The sequence below is a fragment of the Hevea brasiliensis genome, chromosome 12 (assembly GCF_030052815.1).
Source record: "Hevea brasiliensis isolate MT/VB/25A 57/8 chromosome 12, ASM3005281v1, whole genome shotgun sequence".
Lineage (NCBI taxonomy): Eukaryota > Viridiplantae > Streptophyta > Magnoliopsida > Malpighiales > Euphorbiaceae > Hevea > Hevea brasiliensis.
This window is the reverse complement of record NC_079504.1, coordinates 9767363-9786435: the sequence shown is the minus strand read 5'-3', so window position 1 is coordinate 9786435 and position 19073 is coordinate 9767363. Positions and strand designations below refer to the sequence as shown.

Sequence of the window (19073 nt, the reverse complement as noted above, 5' to 3'; positions counted from 1 at the left end):
TATCAATTTTATCTTATATTTCCTAATGTTATCAATCACTGCTTAACATATTAGTGTTTATAATAATTTAAACTTATTTAATGGAGTAGAATAAATCTACACAACTAAGTTAATTAACAAAAGAGATTATTTATTTAATTTATTTAAATATTGTATAAAATAATTTTTCTTCTAAAAATATTTTTATCACTGTTAAATAAAAAATATTAATCATTTCTAAAAAAGAAAATTTATAAAATATAATATTCCTTACTAAATTCAGACGACATTGCCTCACATGAGGGACTCTGATTCTTCGCTCTGTATCAACAACGAGAAGCTTGGAAATCAATCTGTTGGCATCCAGTGAACTCTAGGGAGGAAATCCGTCTTGAATGTCTTGATTTGCATCTTCATCAAATTCCCCTACACCAAATATCCAAAACTCCCGCCCTTGTCCCTATTCACAATTCACCTTTCTCTTGTCCCCACTCACAATTCATTGCTCTGTTTACAGCTTGTTTCAATGGCTGAGATCTCCAACTGTGAAAAGCAACCAATCTATCTTAATGGAGACCTTGACTCATTTATTATTGAAGTTAGAAGGTTTCCTAACATGTACATAGTCTCCACCTGCATTCACACTTTTTTGATCTACTGCTGCCATTAAGTCCGCCGCTTCCACCGACGAAGAGACCAGTGAAGATGACCAGAATTCATCACCACTGTTACCATCGTCGTCCCTTAAGCCACTGTGGCTCACGCGTGTGATTAAGAATGCGAGATTAATTAATTTAATTTTAAAATAATAGAAGAATTAAAAAAAAAAAGAATTAATTAATTAATATGGTTAAATCCTAAAATTTAAATAATTATTTACTTCATTTTTTTAACCTTTTTTATTTAACCGATTTGTACGAACTTGCTGTGTGCAATAATGGGCCCTAAAGCCCAACATTAATTAGAAACGAATTTTTTAATTCCGTAGATTTACGAGCCCACTTGAACATCTGAAACCGGCTATGGGTTCCATAGAAACACCAACAAATCCGGAGAACGGCTCCGGAAGCGCAACAGCAACCGTGTCCCCTGCTGGCGCCGCCGACTTCTACCAGAAGCCTCATTCTGTTGTCAACGGAATGCCTCCGCCGGCCGCCGAAATGACGCAGATAGAATCTGACTCGTTGAAGAAGAGAAGGTCGAGTGTGCTACCGCTTGAGGTGGGTACTCGTGTGCTGTGCCGTTGGAGGGACGGCAAGTATCACCAGGTAAAGATCATCGAGCGCCGCAAAATGCAGTGCGGTGGACCTAACGATTACGAGTATTACGTCCATTACACCGAGTGTGAGTATTAATTTATTTGTTTGTTGTTGATTTGGTGCACGGGATTAGAATTAGGGTTAGAGTTCATATTTTGTGCTTGAAATTATAGGAAGGGCTTTTTTTAATGGAAGAGGAGAAAATTGTCTTTGGTTTGCTGCTTCTTTGGGTGAGTCCGTTTTTGTCTTCATAATCAAAACGGAATAGGAGGATTGGATGTGATAAACTATTTACTTCCAAGTATTATTATCTGCAGATTTATGTATGGATCGAAGATTATGTTACGATGTTACTTAAATTCAACAGATATAAAGCCATTTATATTCTAGCTTTGTGAAGTCTGTCCTTTTAGCTTTCTTTTAGTTTTGAATCCAGTGCGAATTCTCTCGGGGAGAAATACTTAGTTTCACATAATTTATTGTAGGGACCTGTGCCTTGCTTTTTAGCAACCAATTTATGGGAGCATGGAGAAATTAAGGACTAATTTTGTTGTTTGGAAGGCAATTCTGCTATGGATATAAATTGTTATAAGGAACTAGTTGGGGCAGGCAGATGTTGGTGAAGAAAATGCAAGGTTACAATTTAGTATGATATGGTTGTGTGATATATGCATACAGATAACTGCAACTGCGAATGGTGTTTAACCATTGATAATATCTGTAAAAGGATGAACTTGAATTGATTCTTACTGTGCAAATTGTTGTGGAATGATTGCAACACTTGCTTTTGCATTGACTAGGAAACTTTGGGATCTTACTTATTTCGCTGGAATCTGTTTGGTAACAGCAAGGTTGGCTGTGGAAGCCTCAGGGCATATATATTGTTTGCATCCCCTAATATAATTGTTGTTGCATTTATTGATTTTCTTTGAATTCCATTTACTGATTATGGACATGATTGGAGACCACAAATATTGGTATTTTAAAATTTTTGTTCTTTGTGGCCTATCATCTATATTTAACCTTTTGGCAGTTAATAGGAGGCTTGATGAATGGGTGAAGCTTGAACAACTAGATCTTGATTCAGTGGAGACTGTTGTAGATGAGAAGGTGGAAGACAAGGTAATTATCGTGTTGCTTTAAATGTCAGTCATGGCTTCATGGTGTTCTTACTTCTAGGCTCTAATATTTTGTTGGGATTAGTCATTTTGACTTCACTCTCATGTAATGCCCATTTTGTATTAACATTTTTAGTTTGACTTGATAAAAAGTAGAATTTTTTTGGGTGGAAAAATGGAGAATCGGAGTTTTAACTACCTGACCCGTAGTATATACAATACTCATGTCCTAGTCTGAGTAACATAGATGAGAAATCATTCCGTTATATCTGTAGCTTCCTGCTGATAGCGGTTTTTCATCATTCTTTCATCTGATTAGAAGAAATTGCTAATTGTATTTTCAGGTAACAAGCTTGAAAATGACACGTCACCAGAAACGTAAGATTGATGAAACACATGTAGAGGTATGTAAAAGTTTGAAGTTGTTCTTAAATGTTTTATGGTTGCTTCATAGAATTATTTTGCAGTAAATACAGAGTTTGATTCACTAGCATTGGAAACACAATTTTTCTTTTCACTTATACAGAAGAGGCATAAATGTGATACAGTTTGCTCCCAAAGAGCTTAAACTCATCAGATTCGCAAAAATAAAGCTTGAACACTGGTGTGTATGTATGAATGCTTTCATAAAAATTCAAATATAATAACAGAAAATATAATCCTTACATAAAATGTGAGACAAGAAAGATTAATTAATGGACCAAAAAAAAAAATTTAACTAGTGGACATTTTGAATTATATAGGGCCATAATAAACCATATGGAAGATTTTAAATTTTATAATCTGAAGTTATCATTTATAATTACAGGGCCACGAGGAGCTTGATGCTGCCAGCTTACGTGAACATGAGGAATTCACAAAAGTGAAAAATATAGCCACTATTGAACTTGGGAGATATGAGATTGAGACATGGTACTTCTCCCCCTTTCCACCGGAATACAATGATTCTGTCAAGCTGTACTTTTGTGAGTTTTGCCTCAATTTCATGAAGCGTAAAGAACAGCTTCAAAGGCATATGGTGAGCCGTCTCTCAAAAATTTCCATGGTTTGTAGTGCTCAATTTGTGTCTGCTCTAAATAAGAGTTCTGTAGTGCCAGTCTTTAATCTTAGTTTTTGATCAATGTGCAGATGTTGCTTTTCTGAGTTCTGACTTATTTGAACATTCATGGAAATCCGTCATGGATGTTGTTCATTGTGGTTACAATTTTATATAAATTACGAAAAGTAATATATTTATATATTATCATTAAATTAAGTATTATATAGATATTGTGGTGGGCTTATTGAGCCTGGCCATGTAAAATAAATGGGTCTGGTCTTAGGTTTTAGGCCCACTGGGCCAAGCGCAAAAAATTAGGCCTATTAAAAATAGGGTCAGGCCTGGGCTTCACATTTTGAGCCCAACCCATCAAGTTCAAATTATATATAATATATCTTTATGTATTTTATAATAAAAAATATATAAATAGTATAAAAATAGTATATAATATAAATATTTTGTTTATATATTTTTACAAATACTTGTAAAAAATAAAAATTTTTGTATTAAAGAAATTAAAATTTTAAAATTCCAGGCCCCATGGGCATGGCTTGTGCCACCCCTATAATATGGATATATGTTAAATTTTAAATATTATTATTGCTTGTGAACAAAAGGAATAGTATTGAGTAATAATGAGATATCTTAAAAGATAAATAAGTTTTCACATATTTAACCAGAAATTATAACAAAAACTATATTTTGAAGTTGGGGGCAAAAATAGGGATGGGCTGGCTTAAATCCATCCTTGCCCTGCTACCATTGGCAGGACAAGGTTCTTCATTGGGCTTTTTCAGGATGAAATTGCCATCTCTAGATGTTTTGCAATTGGTTTAACATTTCACTTCTTCCCCCTAATTTCTTCATTTGTTTTATATAGAGAAAGTGTGATCTCAAGCATCCCCCTGGTGATGAGATCTATCGGAGTGGTACATTGTCAATGTTCGAGGTATGGTATGACTGTAAGTTACTTTGCGAGCTAAGTGAATTTCTTTTAACTTATTCTGGGTGTTTTTGGGTCTAATGCATAGTTGATATCTGTTATCTGAGACTTATCTGTGATGCTTTCAAATGTCATAACTAGACTTCTTCTCTTTCCTTTTATATTGTCCTTACAAAAAAGGTTGATGTGCTTCGAGAAAATACCATAGTTGACATTTGATTTTGGAAAAAGTTGGATACATTATTTTATTCTTATTTCTCAACTCCTAATCTTGTGCAATTTTCACATCTCATGTGATCTCACTTTATTTTCTTAAGTAGTAGCCATATCTGAAGTCAGCAGTTGATTGAGCTTTGCTTTGACTGAATATTTTGACACAGGTTGATGGCAAAAAGAACAAAGTTTATGGCCAGAATCTTTGTTATTTAGCAAAGCTATTTCTTGATCACAAGACCCTTTATTATGATGTCGACCTGTTTCTATTCTACGTTTTGTGTGAATGTGATGATCGAGGATGCCACATGGTGGGATATTTTTCCAAGGTATTTGTTAGGGCATTAACGTTGCCTGTGCATTAATGCTGGCTGTAACAAAGATTTATGATATGTGAAAACTTTATAATGATCAGTAATAGCAAATAAGAAGCATGTGACATGTTTCTCTTTGCATCAGTAACTCATTCTCTCCCCTTTTCAAATTAGATGCAATTGCTTCAAGTTGCTTCAAACATGTGAATTTGCATTTTGTTGTCAGTTTGATTGATTGGCCGAGTAACTTTTGAGATGATTTTCCATGGATGTTGTGATGTTCTTAGAAACTTTAAATAATATTATAACCAAGTACTTTTATATATGATGATACAGGAAAAACATTCTGAGGAATCATATAATTTGGCATGTATTCTCACTCTTCCTCCTTACCAAAGGAAAGGCTATGGAAAATTTTTAATTGCCTTCTGTAAGCTCTCAGCCATTTTATCTCTTATCTTTCTCAGCTTATGTGAATCTGTATCTTGCTAAATTATGCATCTGTTCTTGTTCCTTAACCTTGTAGCTCTTTTTATTTTTTGCATTTAATTGCTGAAAAGATTTTTCTTGTTTTGGAATAAAATTTAACAGTAGTGAGCAATGGCTCTCTAAATTATTGGAGACAAGAGGATGGTAAGTTTTGTAATTAAAGATGCTTGTCTTTATCTATTAAGTCAGTCTTCAGTGATAGATGGCTGCTTGAATACCCAATTTGTTTAAGTTCTCTGCCATTGAGTTCTCTTAAAAGTGGTTATGGGTAATATTATGGATAGACTGAACATAAAATTGCTTAGATCATTCCTGAGACCACTGACCCTTTATTGTTGGTCAGTTGGTGTCTGAATTCTGCCTATCCTGTAGTGCTAGAGGTGGACCTTAGTATAAGGAATCAAATCAAACTTTCCAGTCTTGTATTAATTCCAAATTGTGTCAACATTAAGTTATAAACTCCTCCATGTAATAAAGATGGATGTTCTTTTTAGTTTGTTCAGTTTGTGTATATATTTGACTACTGATTTTATCTTTCATGTGGAGCAGCATATGAACTTTCCAAGAAAGAAGGTAAAGTTGGTACACCTGAAAGACCACTTTCTGACCTAGGATTGTTGAGCTACAGAGGGTACTGGACTCGAGTTCTTTTGGACATCTTGAAGAAACACAAGGGCAATATTTCTATCAAGGTATGCATAGTTTGGATCTTTATTATGATCACGTCCTTTGTCCTTTCTGAATTTTGTTTTTGTTGAGACATCCATGGAAATGGATACCTTTCATCCATTTCGCGTTCCATAACATCTCAGGGCAAATTTTACTTTCTTAAGAGGAATTCTACCTTTAATGCTTATAACATAACCTTGGACATGCCTGTCAATCGAGACCAGAAAACCATAGGAATTGCCTATGGTTCTTCCTGCAAGGGGAACTCCTCACAGGGGAGCCTATTCACTTGCCTGTGAAGTCTAGGGGTGGACCAGTTGATGTTTCCTCTGATACATATATATGTATATATTTCATTTTCTTTCTTGTTTAGTAGTGAATTCTCTGATGGTTGTTTGCATATTTTAATTCCTTAATCTTTTCATAATGTACATATGTGTATTTACAATATATTAGATCTAATACTATTGATGGTGTAGGATGGGGTAGTGTATTTTTGCATGTTCATTGCTCATGCTTCTGGATGGTAAAAGGACTGTACACTGCAGGAAGGGGCAGCCTTTAAATAGAGAAAAGAATATCAGTGCATTGTCAGTGGTGCATCATGGTTCACTATACACAAGTTTAAATGGGCAATAATTAAAAGATATTTAGTCTCTATATTAGTTTATAATTTATATGTTTTTACCACTTTTGGTTGCTGGTGCCATATTATTCGTTGATCATAACTTTTTTCTTTAATCTCATTACAGGAGCTTAGTGACATGACAGCCATCAAGGCGGAGGATATTTTGACCACCCTTCAGAGCCTAGAATTGATTCAGTACAGAAAGGGGCAGCATGTGATTTGTGCAGATCCAAAAGTCTTGGATCGTCATCTAAAAGCTGCTGGCCGTGGTGGTCTAGAGGTTGATGTTAGCAAATTGATCTGGACTCCTTATAAAGAACAGGGTTGATTATAATCTAATAATTTGTGTGATTTGACTTGTTCCTTTTCTTGTATAGATACAGCTCTTAGGAAATGAAATTAGGTGAATGTGCTACCCATTGGGCTTCTTAGGGATATGCTTTTTTACGCTTTGTTGTTTGTTACTTGTAATGAAATGTATCCTAAATTTAAATCTTAGAAGAGGAGACATCTGCCATATTACTGATTTGATCCTCTCAATCTTCTTTGTCCCTGAGATTGAGTTTCATTATGTTTTGTTTTTGTTGTAAAAAACATGGTATTCGCCATGTGCTTGACACTTCTTTTCTGCCACCATTTTTAAGAGCTGTTAAAGCTTGAGCTATGGTACTGCACTCTGCCTGTTACTCTCTCACCGCTTACTGGCCCCATTGCTTTGACATTTTCTCGAATTTTTCACTCAATTTCATTTCTTTCAATTTTCAAACCTTTGAAATATTGCCAAAGAAAAAAAATGGAATGCTAGAACATGTCACTGTAGCTTAACAAAATGTGAATTTTTCGAAGGTGATTGTCCTGGCATCATCTTTGCTTAGAAGTTGTCCGCTACTGTTCCCTTTCCCCTTTTGGATTCTATAATTGTATCGATACTTGTGTTTCCTCTTTTTCCCAATTCGCTTTTCATTCATGACTTGTTTAATGTAAATTTCTTGACTTTCTTTGTACTAATCCAATTTAAAATATTATTTTATATTTTTTTAAGAAGTTATTAACTAAAAGAGTCATCTTTTCTATGATCCTTCTTTTTATGCAATGTGATTTACAAAACTTCAAACAAAATTTTTGTTGTTGCTTGCTTGCTCCCTTTATCTCCCTTCCTTCTCCTCACTATATTTGTTGTCCTTATTTCAATAACAATCTCCAGATTTATTTTTTAATTTCAAAATTATCATTCAACTTGTTAAATTATTTGTAACTTAATATAATTAATTGAGCTAGCCAATTAGTTGTATAAGAGTCACTGTGGCAGTTATTTGGTCAAATCCTATCTGGAAAACTGATGAATGTACAGCTAGTTCGCATGCAATTCGAGTGAGCTTTTTCTTTTCTTAGGAGAAGGTTGGGAGAATGTTGACAGATCCTGGGTCTGTCAGACGAGTTCTTCAACCATTGAACCAAAGTTAGGTTAGGCAAATTTCGGATAAGCTTGGGCCTATTTTGTAGAAAGGGAAGCCAAGGAAAAGTAAATGGAGAAAAAAGTAAGTGATTATTTTCCTTAAATTTTTTTTTATAGAGAAAAAAAAGTAAGTGATTTTACTATTATGTCCAAATTAACTGAATAGGATTTTATATTTAAAAATAACTATTTGAGGAAAATAAGACATAAAGAGATAAAAATAAAATTTCACATTGTTTTTCACTTTTTATTTATCTAATTTAAATGAAAAACAAAATAGCTAAAAATACTGTGTAAGTATTTTTCATACAAATCCTCACAATTTTTTCTTTAAGCTTTTCCTTCTTACAAAATAAGGATATTGAACTTTTAATTTCCCTTTTTTCCTTTTTCATTCCAATAAAATAAAAGAATTACCTTTTTTTTTTCTCTCCTTTTCCTTCCAACAGAACAGTTCCTCTGCAACAGCAATAATGATATTTATTGTGAGGAATTGATTAGTTTAGTGACTTTCACTTTATAAATTAAATTAAGTGGAAAGGTTAGGAAAGTGAAAGAAATTAAATCCCAAATATAATTCAAGCACAAATATCATGCTTTAAATGCACCAATCAGCTCATTCTTGGGCATGATTTTTGTAATGTAGATGGACTACACAAAGGCTCTAATGAAGCTGATCTGACTCAAAAAAGACACACAATGGCCTCAACAACCGCAAAGAAAATGATGTTCCAGGACCTATTAAAATAAGAAATATAAGCTACATCAATTATAATTAACCATTAAGAGATACTCATATACATCCATGATACATACCATTCTTTGATTGCTTTCATAACACAGAATTGATCAATCAAATAACAAATTGATATCAGAGATAAACCCATTTACATTTTCCTATGCATTGTCTCACCTTCCTTCCTTGGAGTTGCTCATCAAACAGTAGTTGGTGCAAGATTATGTCTATTAAGTTGAATCTGCTGCAGCTGCAAGTTTTTCAATGCAGCCCCTCCAGATCTCCTCTTCCAAAGGGTATCTACTTCTCCATCTGCAGCTGGTTTATGCACTTTCTTGATCACAGGCAATGGAGGATCCATATCTTCTATTCTAATATAAACAGAATTCTCTTTGCTATGATCAATCTTGGGTCCTCTTACACCATTCAAGATCACTCCTCTTCTTCTACAAGAACTAGTAGTATTTGGTACTGATGTAGCAGTGGTGGCAGTGAAACTATTCTTGGCGGAGAAGATCCTCTTTAGCTTAGAATATTTGACGACAGGAGTACTAGTGTCGCTTCTGGTGATGGTGATCTTGTTAGAAGTGGGGAAGCCAACTATCTTGTTGTTGTGTCTCTTGACCTGACCCATGCAACCGATCTTTGGCGATAAAGGGTCACTGGAGAAGGACATAGATCGATCTTCCAATTTCGGAAGAGCCACATCTTTGATGGAAGTTCTTGAACAAAGCATCGGCAAGAATGTGGACTTGTGATGGAGATGCAGCTTCTGGTGGTGATTGTATCCATTACCCATCTTTCTTCTTGATCTTCCAAGTCCTTAATTACTCCTTAACCAGAGAGATATGGAGAGAGAGAGAGAAAGAGAGGGTGGCAATGAGAGCTAACAAGCAGAGGAGCAGGTCATGTTCTTGTAACCTTCTTGGTGCTACGTTAGAGAGAGAGAGAGAGAGAGAGAGAGAGAGTCAGTGAAGGTGTTAAAAAGGGTTAAAGCGCATCAAGTCTTTTTTTTTTTCCCTTGTAAGCGTGAAGAGAGTGTGGCATGAGGTTCTCTTTTGCTTGCTTTGTTTCTTTTCTTGATTTGTCATAAATCTACATGATCTGTGTTTAAGCCTCTTTGACATAGTCAAAATTCAAATTAGAACAAAGTTTTATACCTTTACAAGCAGAACATATTATTTTTATTATTTTTTTTTTCCTGTTGATTTAGCTTCTAATAACAGACTTAAATTAGGCAAATAAAGACAAATGAAGGCTCAGTTTCTTGAATACTATTTCATAACATTAACCTCAACATCCACGAAAGGGAGACCATTATTTTAGTGTCTAGCAGTTTATGAGTATGCGTAATTCAAAGAAAGTCATAATGATAATAATCATAATACAAAAGGGTCCCTTTGCACAATTCCACAGCCAATCAAAATATTCCACGTTTTAAATTACTCTATTACAGTCCTCCTTGCTCCTTCTAATTGTCTCTTCTTCGACACTGACATAAAAGATGTTGATAGATATATCACACTAATTAATATCTAATTATTATTAAATATTTAATAAAAATTTATTTAATTACTACTATTAATAATGAAAAAAATGATTAATAAAAATATATATATTATAATTTATTTTATTATTAAAATAAATATGTAATTATTAATTTATGATATCATATTATTTATTTTATTATTTAATAAATATATAATTTTTTTAATTTATCTTATACATTCCTTATGCATTATAAAGATATATACAAATTGAGAGAAAAATCGAGAGAAGAGTAGAATAATTTTTTTTTAATCTAAAAATAACTAATTAAGGATAATTTTAATTTTATAACTTTTACTATAATTCAAAGACCATATCAACAGATAAATAACTGTTTAATATTTTAATCAAATAAATTTATAGTAATTATTGAATATGAAATCTTCATCCACTATCCTAAACCATTCTCCTTAGTTTACACTTTTTTTAAAAAAAAAATAATTTTTTTCATAAACATTTCATTCAATGATATGAGAAGAGTTATATAATAGAGAACAACTATCCACAAAAGTTCATTAAATTAATTTTTTTTAAGGAAAAAATAAATAAACATTTTCTTAATTTTAAACGTTATCCTATGATATTTATTATTATATAAATAAAAAAAGGGCTATGCTTTCCTTATTCTAGAATTGCAATCTTCATTATCTTTAAGCCATTTAATTAGTACAAATAAGATATTTTTTTAATACATTTACTAAAACTCAAATTTTTCTATTAAAAAAAATTCAAATTGTAAATCACAATCCTAAAAATATTCAATTCTCTCTCTCTATATAAAATTTTATAATAAATTAGATAAAATTTCCCCAGTGAGAGGGTGAAAGCCGAAGCGGGAACACATCACATGCAGATCTCGTGCGGAGAAGAAGGTCCAAAAAGGGTACACATGTATACAGCTAAGCCGACACGCCATGCTTGTTCGCATGTGTGAGGCACGTGAATGGTTCATTTGGTTTTTTTTTTTTTTTTTAACAAATTATTAAATACACTCGAACACCCCTTTGATTTTTTTTCCCGAATAAATGTAAATTTGCCCATTCTCACCCAATTTCATAACTAAAAACAATTAAATTCAAAACCTTAAATTTAGATTAATAAATTTTAAAAAAATTAATAAATAAATCTAAATAAGCCCAAAATTTTTTAGGTGTAACACACTTGTTAAATAAAACGAGGTAATAAATAAAAAAATTAATATTTTTTAATTTATTTATTTTAATGGGTGAGCGTGTTACACCTCAGAAAATTTGGATTTATTTACTCTCATTTGTTAATTTTTATGTTTAATTAGTTCAAATTTAAAATTTTAGATTTAATTATTCAAAAATTATTTAAAAATTATAAATACACCTGAAAAATATATCCTTAATGATATTTGAGATAAAAATATTTGAGATAGATATTTAATTTCATTAAATATAAGCTGGTACATTCATATAAATTTTTTGTGGACAGCTATAAAATATCTAAATCTTTTTTTTACCCTCCAGTTTTTTTTTAATATAAATTATAAAAGTAAATCTAGATATATGTGTAAGAGGGAAAAAAAAAAAAAGAATTACTCCTAGTTATGAATCCAAGAAAAATGAAATAAGAAAAAGAAAACCAAATTGTTGGATTATTATTATTGCTTACACAGTGGACAGATAGTGAGAGACCAGAAAATCTCAGTTGATCAGATCTCGAGCCTTGACAATGCCTTCCACGAAAAAAAAAAAAAAAAAAAAAAAAAAAATATATATATATATATATATATATATATATATATATATATATATATAAATATGAACGTAAGTCGGAAGCTTAGACCCCATGTCCTGAACTGTCTGAGCATTAAATTATTTAGGGTCCCAATTCCCAAAATAATTGAAAATTGAAAGCCACCCCTCCCTTCGCCCCCTAATCCGATCTCATATGCATACGATATCAAATAAAAATATGTTAGTTGTAAAGCACGATAAAAGAACCCATAATCAATCTGCCTTTCTGCCTGCCTATGAAGAGGCCGCACAGCTCAAACAAACAATATTGCACCTTCGCAGAACAATCATCCTCCAGCCTCCAACACAGTATTTCATACACAGCTTTATCTTCCAATTTACATGTTGAAATTGCAAGGGCAGAGTGGGAAAATCTCGAAATGAAAAGATCAACTAAGTGATGAACATACAAATGAAAAAAATCTTTAAATTTAATGCAATTTTAGATTGAATGTGACGTCGGTCGAATCCATGAATATAAACATGATTATCTTCTTAAAAGACTTGGCAAGGAGGATTCTTTTCAGCAACGTACTTTTAACAATATTAGTTTTACTGAATTAAACATAGCTTCTATGACAGATAGTGATCAATAACAAAGCAGGATGAAGAGATGTTGCATTTTCTGCTGTGATTCTTTGAAATGAAACCACGGATTTGGTGTCCTATTGCTCACATTTTCTGAATCTTAAGGCGGCCTTGAAATGTGAGATTTAGTTTGGTTCACAAGAAAAAACTACAACAATTAGAATCTAATCATTCTCGACAGTATACAAAAATAAAAGCAAGCAACACAATAAGAGATCCAATAGCAGTACCACAGTAATTTGAGAAACATGGATTACTAGAGAACAAAAAATAGGGGAAAAACTGCAAGGATGTACCGCTTGATAGGTACTGTCGTCAAAAATTTAATCATCCATGTTCATGTGCATTCTGCCAACATATAATCATCTACGCTACATACACCTGTGGGAAAAAAATGGCCACATGTATGCTGGGATCAGGTGTTGCCAAGAGGCTTGTCGTAAGTACACCTCCATGGGAATACCAGTCGATGTGCTGCAAAATGAAGCAAAAAATTTCCAATTGTTCTTCCTGCACTGGAAACCCAAAGTCAGAACAGTTCTTTTAGCAGAAACAGGAACAAGTAGCTCTGATTGTAGCTGTTGTGTAGAAAGTTGCATTACTCAGAAGACAGGGCTCAGACACATTGAGCTGTCAATGAAAATTCTCCTCCTTTCCCTCCTCTTAAGGTGCAACTGCCTCATCAAGTGGGGACTTTGATTCAAAATTTTCTTCACTGGCAAGAGAAACTGTGCTGGAGCTATTTGCCATAGTAATCTGTTTTTGTGATTTATCATTTGGCTCTCCTACTTCAGTGTCCTGATGTTCTTTGACAGTTTCAGTTTCATGGTGGAGATGAACTTGAGAATTGGAGGGATGAAGAGATGGCGTAGCACCACCCAGACCTTTGGAAAGACAAACATACTTGAAAACCAGCTGTTTGTAATTATTTAGTAGGTCTTCTACATCACTGATCATCAGATCACCGGTATTAGCAAACAAATAGGGGTATTCTCGAAAGACTATGCTTACCAGATCCTCCTTCAAAAGCATCGATGCTCCTTTATTCTCTATATCTGAGAGGGATGGAACCTTTGCCATGGATGACTCATCTTTCACGTAACGTATGTTGCCAGATCTTGTTTCAGAAGACTTGGATCTAATAGACAATTCCCTTTCCTTACTAGAATCTAAAGCTTGAAGTTTGGATTCTATAAGTACTGTTTTAAGATTATTTTCTACCTTTTGATCACTTTGATTAGACTGACTATCCAAATCAGTTGAAAGCCCAGACAGAAGAGCTCGAGCAGATTCCATGTTCTTTTCAAATTCAGTTTCCTCCATTGAAAGGGATCTAGCATCAATGTTTGAGATGAAAGACTCCGTGGAGAGCATATTTGTGAAAAAGTAGGCTTCTTCTCCAACTAACCGGGATTGACGCCTGTACCGTTGTATATACAATAAATTTGAGTGCAGCTGTGGAGGGTTTGCCTGCACAATTAGTGAAGTGAAACAATTGTGTGAAATTTAAATGGAATCAAACCAAGAGAAAACTTTAAAAACATTAAGCCTTCTGCATTAGTTGAATGTGCATTAATTTCAAGCTGTCACTCTTTCAGGCGTGGTGCCACTATAAATTATATAGACTTTCAACAGGCAGAAGGATGCTACGCACATGATCGTACTTCCAGTAAACAGAATTAATTCCATAGAATTTTATGGTTCTTTAGTTTGATTTTATACAAGAAAGTTAAATACAAACATAAGAAAAGTTACAAATTTATGACAGGAGTCAAAAATTTATTGGGTCAAAGTAAGAGATTAACAGTCTAACATAGAAGGAAATGCATCCATCGGTTTCAGTAATTTTTCCATTAACATGCATAATGCAATTTATTGTCTACAAATTGACTATTCACAAGGATGGAAGTCTGCAAAAGGGACAAGAACTTCATATTTATTGATCTTACCTTCATTGTAACATAAATTAGTACAGGAAGAAATTCATCAGCCCCAGGAGGATTCTCATTGGATGCTATTGAAGCATTAAGCAGTAAGTTATTTATGACCTTGCAACAATTGAGAATGCACACAAGTTTGTCTCTTGGTGCTTTGTACATATTGATCTTTTGCAGTTCTTTCTGGGCAAGCTAACAACACAAACAGAGAGGTGCACAAAGATCACAATAAAGATAAATGAGACAAGCTCAATTTTATTGCGACTTATGAGGGCTTTTAACCCATAGTCACCACTAATAGCCAGTATCTAAATCCAGCCTTCCTCTTATTTCCAGTAAAGAGGATCCCACTCAGCCAGAAGACATAATTTGGTTGCTACAACCACATAGATATGAATTAAAGAGAAATAAAACACATGAATTTGAGAATGTCAAGAATCAATGTCAAGAATCAAGGTCTATCATAATCTGGTCATTGGTCAAAGTAGGAGTTGTTCAGGTTGTCACACACACACACACACACACGGATGTAAACATTCAAGGGGGGAAACGCATTCACAGAATTGAATTGAATCTCAAACAAACTCTGATAAGGTTGACCTTAATTTGTATAACAAGTTACAATTCTCCAAGATTGAAGAAAACACTACTCCTTAGTCCTTACTGCAACATACTATATCAGAAGGTTCCAAAATTCTACGTGAATGAATCAGTTCCACCACGAATGAGCTCAATTCTACTAGAAGATTTGAAAATTCTACACGCACAGATGATAATGCAAGTAGACAAACAAATAACTGTGTGCCACAACTAGACACAATTAAAGTAAAACAAAGATGATACAAGGTATATTTTGCAGCAATCCATCATTGACAGCAAGGGCTCACCTATAGAAGTTGTAGTTAACAGATATACTTAAATTTTGATCTTTCTTAAAACATAACTTTCAAAACCTGTTCCTTTTATGTTCAGCCATTCATAACTGCTTGAACTGCATCGATTTTTCAAAACTTCATCCAGAATATTTGTATACCATGCAGACGAAGAAGTCTTCTGCACATGGACAAGAAATATAACTTAAAATGTGAATCCTATGACTTACCAGCCATGATGCTTCATTTTGAAAGGTTGGCTTAATGTCCAAATTTTCTGGCCTAATGAATTGTTGAATCAAAGACATCTTCTCAGAAAGTTGCTCATCAACTTTAACATCATCTGGAAGTGAAGCAAATACACGGGTGAATAACTTTGTCATTACGTACTTCTCAAGTCCCTGTATTTGAAAGAAAGCCAGGTGTAACATATCTAAATTAATAAGATTAACATCTGTCAACAGCATTACGTAGTTTGTTTTTTTCCAGCACGCCCATGGGTGGGGAAACCAGAAAGGGAAATAATAACATGACATGCAAGCAATTATAGAATATAAATCATTCAAAAGTATTGGAAGTCATACTTTATGAAAGGTTTTATTCTTTTCACTGCAATGTGGTTCTTAATGAAGAAAAAAAAATACACATTTAATGGGGCAGGATGTAGGAATGATCAAGTACCTTCTGAGAATTTCAGCCAGGTAGATTTTTGGCATTCATGTAAATATCAATTGATTCATTCTTTAAAACCTCCCACCTTTGCATCCTCTGATGCAGCCCTAAGAGTTTATTTGATATGGCATTGAATTTGGCCTCTGATGTCAGTCATAACCCATGAAAGATTAAAAGTGAATATGTTGAATGACAAAACTCCCACTTCCCCCTTGTTGTCTGTGTTTTCCTTACCTCCTCTTCCTTCACCTTTTTTTTAATTTTTTTTTATTGTTGCTTCATGTTGTTGTAATTCACTTGAATAATATATTTGGAGAATGCTTGTAGCACCATGGATCACCTGTCTTTTTCATTTGAAGAAAATGAATTCCAATCTGAAGTCAGTCAATGACTGAGGGAAGTGCTGCCACTAACCCAAGCAACAGGTGAATTGAAGGACTAGCAAAGAGTCAAAATACACCTACTTGCTAACTCAGCCAATTTCATCTCTCATGCAATGATAATTGATGAATTGTCAAACAGTAAGAGTAGACTCCGAAGGGTTATGACTTGCATAAAATATCCTTCACCCTGTTACATTTTCTCTTAGGAATGGGAGAACTGCAATTAGTGATCCCTCTTGCTATGCTAGCAGAAAATCCAACAGGCTTGTGGAGTTATAGGTCTCTATCTTTCTATGCTGGCTGGGGAAGTATCAGTTATTGTAAACTGTAGAGTCTAAAGGCCATAGCTCAAGGAAAATTCGGTAGCCTGACCCTATTCTGTTATACCTTAGGAAGGGGGAAAAAAAAAAAAAACTAAGCTACATACGAGGAATTAAAGATGGTTGTAGGTATCCGTGATGATGCATGTTACCCTCTCTCAGAACTTTCATTAGCTTAAAAATTCATTGACGGAAAATCAGTTTGTTTTGGTTATTTCTATTGCAAAAACTGCACATTGCTTTAACTTCCAAAAAATACACAATCTCACCTTTCAGTACTAAGGCAGTGGTTTTTTTGACATCTGAAATCTAAGGTGGACAAAAAATAAGGACAGGAAGTAGTTGTTAGCTTAGTAGCCATTCAACACTCATAGGGATGTGTGCATTATTTGGTTATAACTGAATAACCAAACCGAACAGAACCAATAAAATTTGATTATTTTGTTAACAGTAAGTTTGATCTGGTTCGGTTTTTAATTAGTAATTCTAAAAAATTTTGGTTATCGTTTTGGTTATTTTTTATTTGGTAACCAAAATAATTAAATTTATATTAATTAATATATATGAATTATAGTTTATTAACAATATATTATTTATAATTATTTTCATAATTTTATTAATAATAGTTAATTTGAAATTATTCTTTCATTAATAATAAATCATATTTATTATTTTTATAGATAAAAATATTAAAAATATATTTTATTAATAATTAATTAATTAATAATATAAAATATATATTATATTTTTTAGTTAATTCGACTATAACCGATAACTAACCGAATATGTTTTAGTTTCGGTTAGGTTTAGTTTTTTCCTCAATTTCAATTTGGTTATTATTTTTAGAGTAAGTTAAAAATTCAGTTAGCTCAATATTTGGTTCAATTTGGTTAACCAAAAGTTCACCCCTAAACACTCAGGCTATTTTATGTTATTAAGCTCATCATTTTTGCATGTTTTAGACTTCATATGCATTAGCAGAAAAGTGAAATGCTAAACAGCATTGAGACTCATATCATGAGTCATAGGCGGTTAATAACCAACAGATAGAAGTACATTGCATGAATGAATTGTAACTCGAGGATGACAACGCCACACATCATCTTATGAAAGACTTGGAATAATGTGGATTACTTTTTTCACAACACACTTATATACTTCCTATGGTGTCAGTCCTCCATCCCTATCATGCATAATTGAAATACTAATTCACATATACAAAACACAAACCATCACCACAATTTGACGATGACATACAAAGCAAAGGTCCAGTAATAACTCACTTCACCAGCACTCTCTAGTTCCTCATCTGAGCAACGAGCCCAGAGTGGATGAGCCCTGAAAGCTGCTTCCATGTTGGCAAAGAACTCCTGTACCAGAGCACTGTCCCTTTCTGGATCGGGAGCATTGTTTGAAAACGAGACAATGAAGCTGCCATAAAGAGCAAAACACATTCAAAACTTGCAGCATTTGCGTTGTAAACTAGCAATACTTTAAATTCGAGGAAAAACCAATATGAAGCAATAAAAATACAAGCTATAATTGCTTAATTCAAAAGCCGGCACCAGTTTCCATCTCATTATAACCAAAACAAAGGGGGAAAATATGTGTTTATAGATTGCGATCGGAAAAAGAGATACCTCTTGATGGATTTAACGAAATCGGCGGCGGACGGTTGGCGCATGCGATCTAAGAAGTCGTGCAAACCAAGGAAGACATCAGCGTTCTCCATTCCTGAATCTCCCACCGTCTGATTGTTTCTAATTTGTCTTTTAAACCACAGTTTTAGGTCTTGGAATTAGATAATGAAAATTGGATGCCGGAAGAGCAAGGAAGTCCATGGAGACAGGAGTACAGTCTAGCACAATTAGTCCCCAGCAAACGAATCATATTGTAGAGCGATAAAGAATCGACGTCATAATTCAGCACAGTGAGCTATATTAAAAAAAAAAAAAAAAAAAAAAAAAACCCATTTTTGTTTTTGGTACAAAGTCACGTTGTGAGCCTTCAGGAGGAGACCGACAGACCGAGCTAAGGAAACGAGGCCTCAACTTAATTGCTTTTTTATGGGCTACGAAGGCCTGATGCCGTTTATTGGGCTTACAAATCTCCGGCCTTAAGACAAGCTTTACTTGATTTTAAATTTT

The 19073-nt window shown here is 33.6% G+C and overlaps 3 protein-coding genes across 6 annotated transcripts; 1 reads left to right on the top strand and 2 right to left on the bottom strand.

Annotated features, from left to right (window-relative positions):
• Positions 1–462: 462 nt before the first annotated feature.
• Positions 463–7207, top strand: LOC110647135 (histone acetyltransferase of the MYST family 1). Of its 2 annotated transcripts, none has more exons than XM_021800834.2 (10): positions 463–597; positions 968–1323; positions 2272–2360; positions 2701–2760; positions 3165–3401; positions 4276–4344; positions 4719–4880; positions 5202–5295; positions 5904–6046; positions 6776–7207. In XM_021800834.2, exons 1-10 carry the CDS (start codon positions 506–508, stop codon positions 6977–6979), a joined length of 1506 nt encoding a protein of 501 aa, XP_021656526.2. In that variant the 5' UTR covers positions 463–505; the 3' UTR covers positions 6980–7207. The 2 variants fall into 2 exon arrangements, with proteins under 2 accessions (XP_021656526.2, XP_021656534.2); XM_021800842.2 differs by having other exon boundaries at positions 491–597; positions 3165–3374.
• Positions 7208–8546: 1339 nt separating this feature from the next.
• On the bottom strand, positions 8547–9867 carry LOC110647150 (uncharacterized). Its single transcript, XM_021800861.2, has 2 exons — positions 9021–9867; positions 8547–8845 (listed from the first exon to the last, which is right to left on the bottom strand). Exon 1 carries the CDS (start codon positions 9640–9642, stop codon positions 9043–9045), a length of 600 nt encoding a protein of 199 aa, XP_021656553.2. The 5' UTR covers positions 9643–9867; the 3' UTR covers positions 8547–8845; positions 9021–9042.
• Positions 9868–12891: 3024 nt separating this feature from the next.
• LOC110647165 (vacuolar protein sorting-associated protein 9A) lies at positions 12892–18847 on the bottom strand. 3 transcript variants are annotated; one of them, XR_002493301.2, is made up of 6 exons: positions 18567–18847; positions 18210–18357; positions 15782–15952; positions 14692–14871; positions 13345–14212; positions 12892–13257 (listed from the first exon to the last, which is right to left on the bottom strand). XR_002493301.2 is itself a non-coding variant. In XM_021800871.2 (5 exons), the coding sequence occupies exons 1-5, from the start codon at positions 18656–18658 to the stop codon at positions 13406–13408; spliced, it is 1398 nt and encodes a 465-aa protein (XP_021656563.1). In that variant the 5' UTR covers positions 18659–18847; the 3' UTR covers positions 12892–13405. The 3 variants fall into 3 exon arrangements, 1 of the variants encoding a protein (XP_021656563.1); XR_002493300.2 differs by having other exon boundaries at positions 12892–13252; XM_021800871.2 differs by having other exon boundaries at positions 12892–14212.
• Between the last annotated feature and the right edge of the window lie 226 nt (positions 18848–19073).

Bases quoted from the DNA above. Each gene is read 5' to 3' on its own strand.
- LOC110647165 (XM_021800871.2), bottom strand. From the start codon at position 18,658: ATGGAGAACGCTGATGTCTTCCTTGGTTTGCACGACTTCTTAGATCGC. The intron at 18,358-18,566 runs GTATCTCTTTTT...TCTTTATGGCAG, and splicing joins TTCGTTAAATCCATCAAGAG to CTTCATTGTCTCGTTTTCAA. The intron at 14,872-15,781 runs GTAAGTCATAGG...TTGTGTTGTTAG, and splicing joins AAAATGAAGCATCATGGCTG to CTTGCCCAGAAAGAACTGCA.
- LOC110647135 (XM_021800834.2), top strand. From the start codon at position 506: ATGGCTGAGATCTCCAACTGTGAAAAGCAACCAATCTATCTTAATGGA. The intron at 3,402-4,275 runs GTTTGTAGTGCT...TGTTTTATATAG, and splicing joins GTCTCTCAAAAATTTCCATG to AGAAAGTGTGATCTCAAGCA. The intron at 4,881-5,201 runs GTATTTGTTAGG...ATGATGATACAG, and splicing joins TGGTGGGATATTTTTCCAAG to GAAAAACATTCTGAGGAATC.
- LOC110647150 (XM_021800861.2), bottom strand. From the start codon at position 9,642: ATGGGTAATGGATACAATCACCACCAGAAGCTGCATCTCCATCACAAG.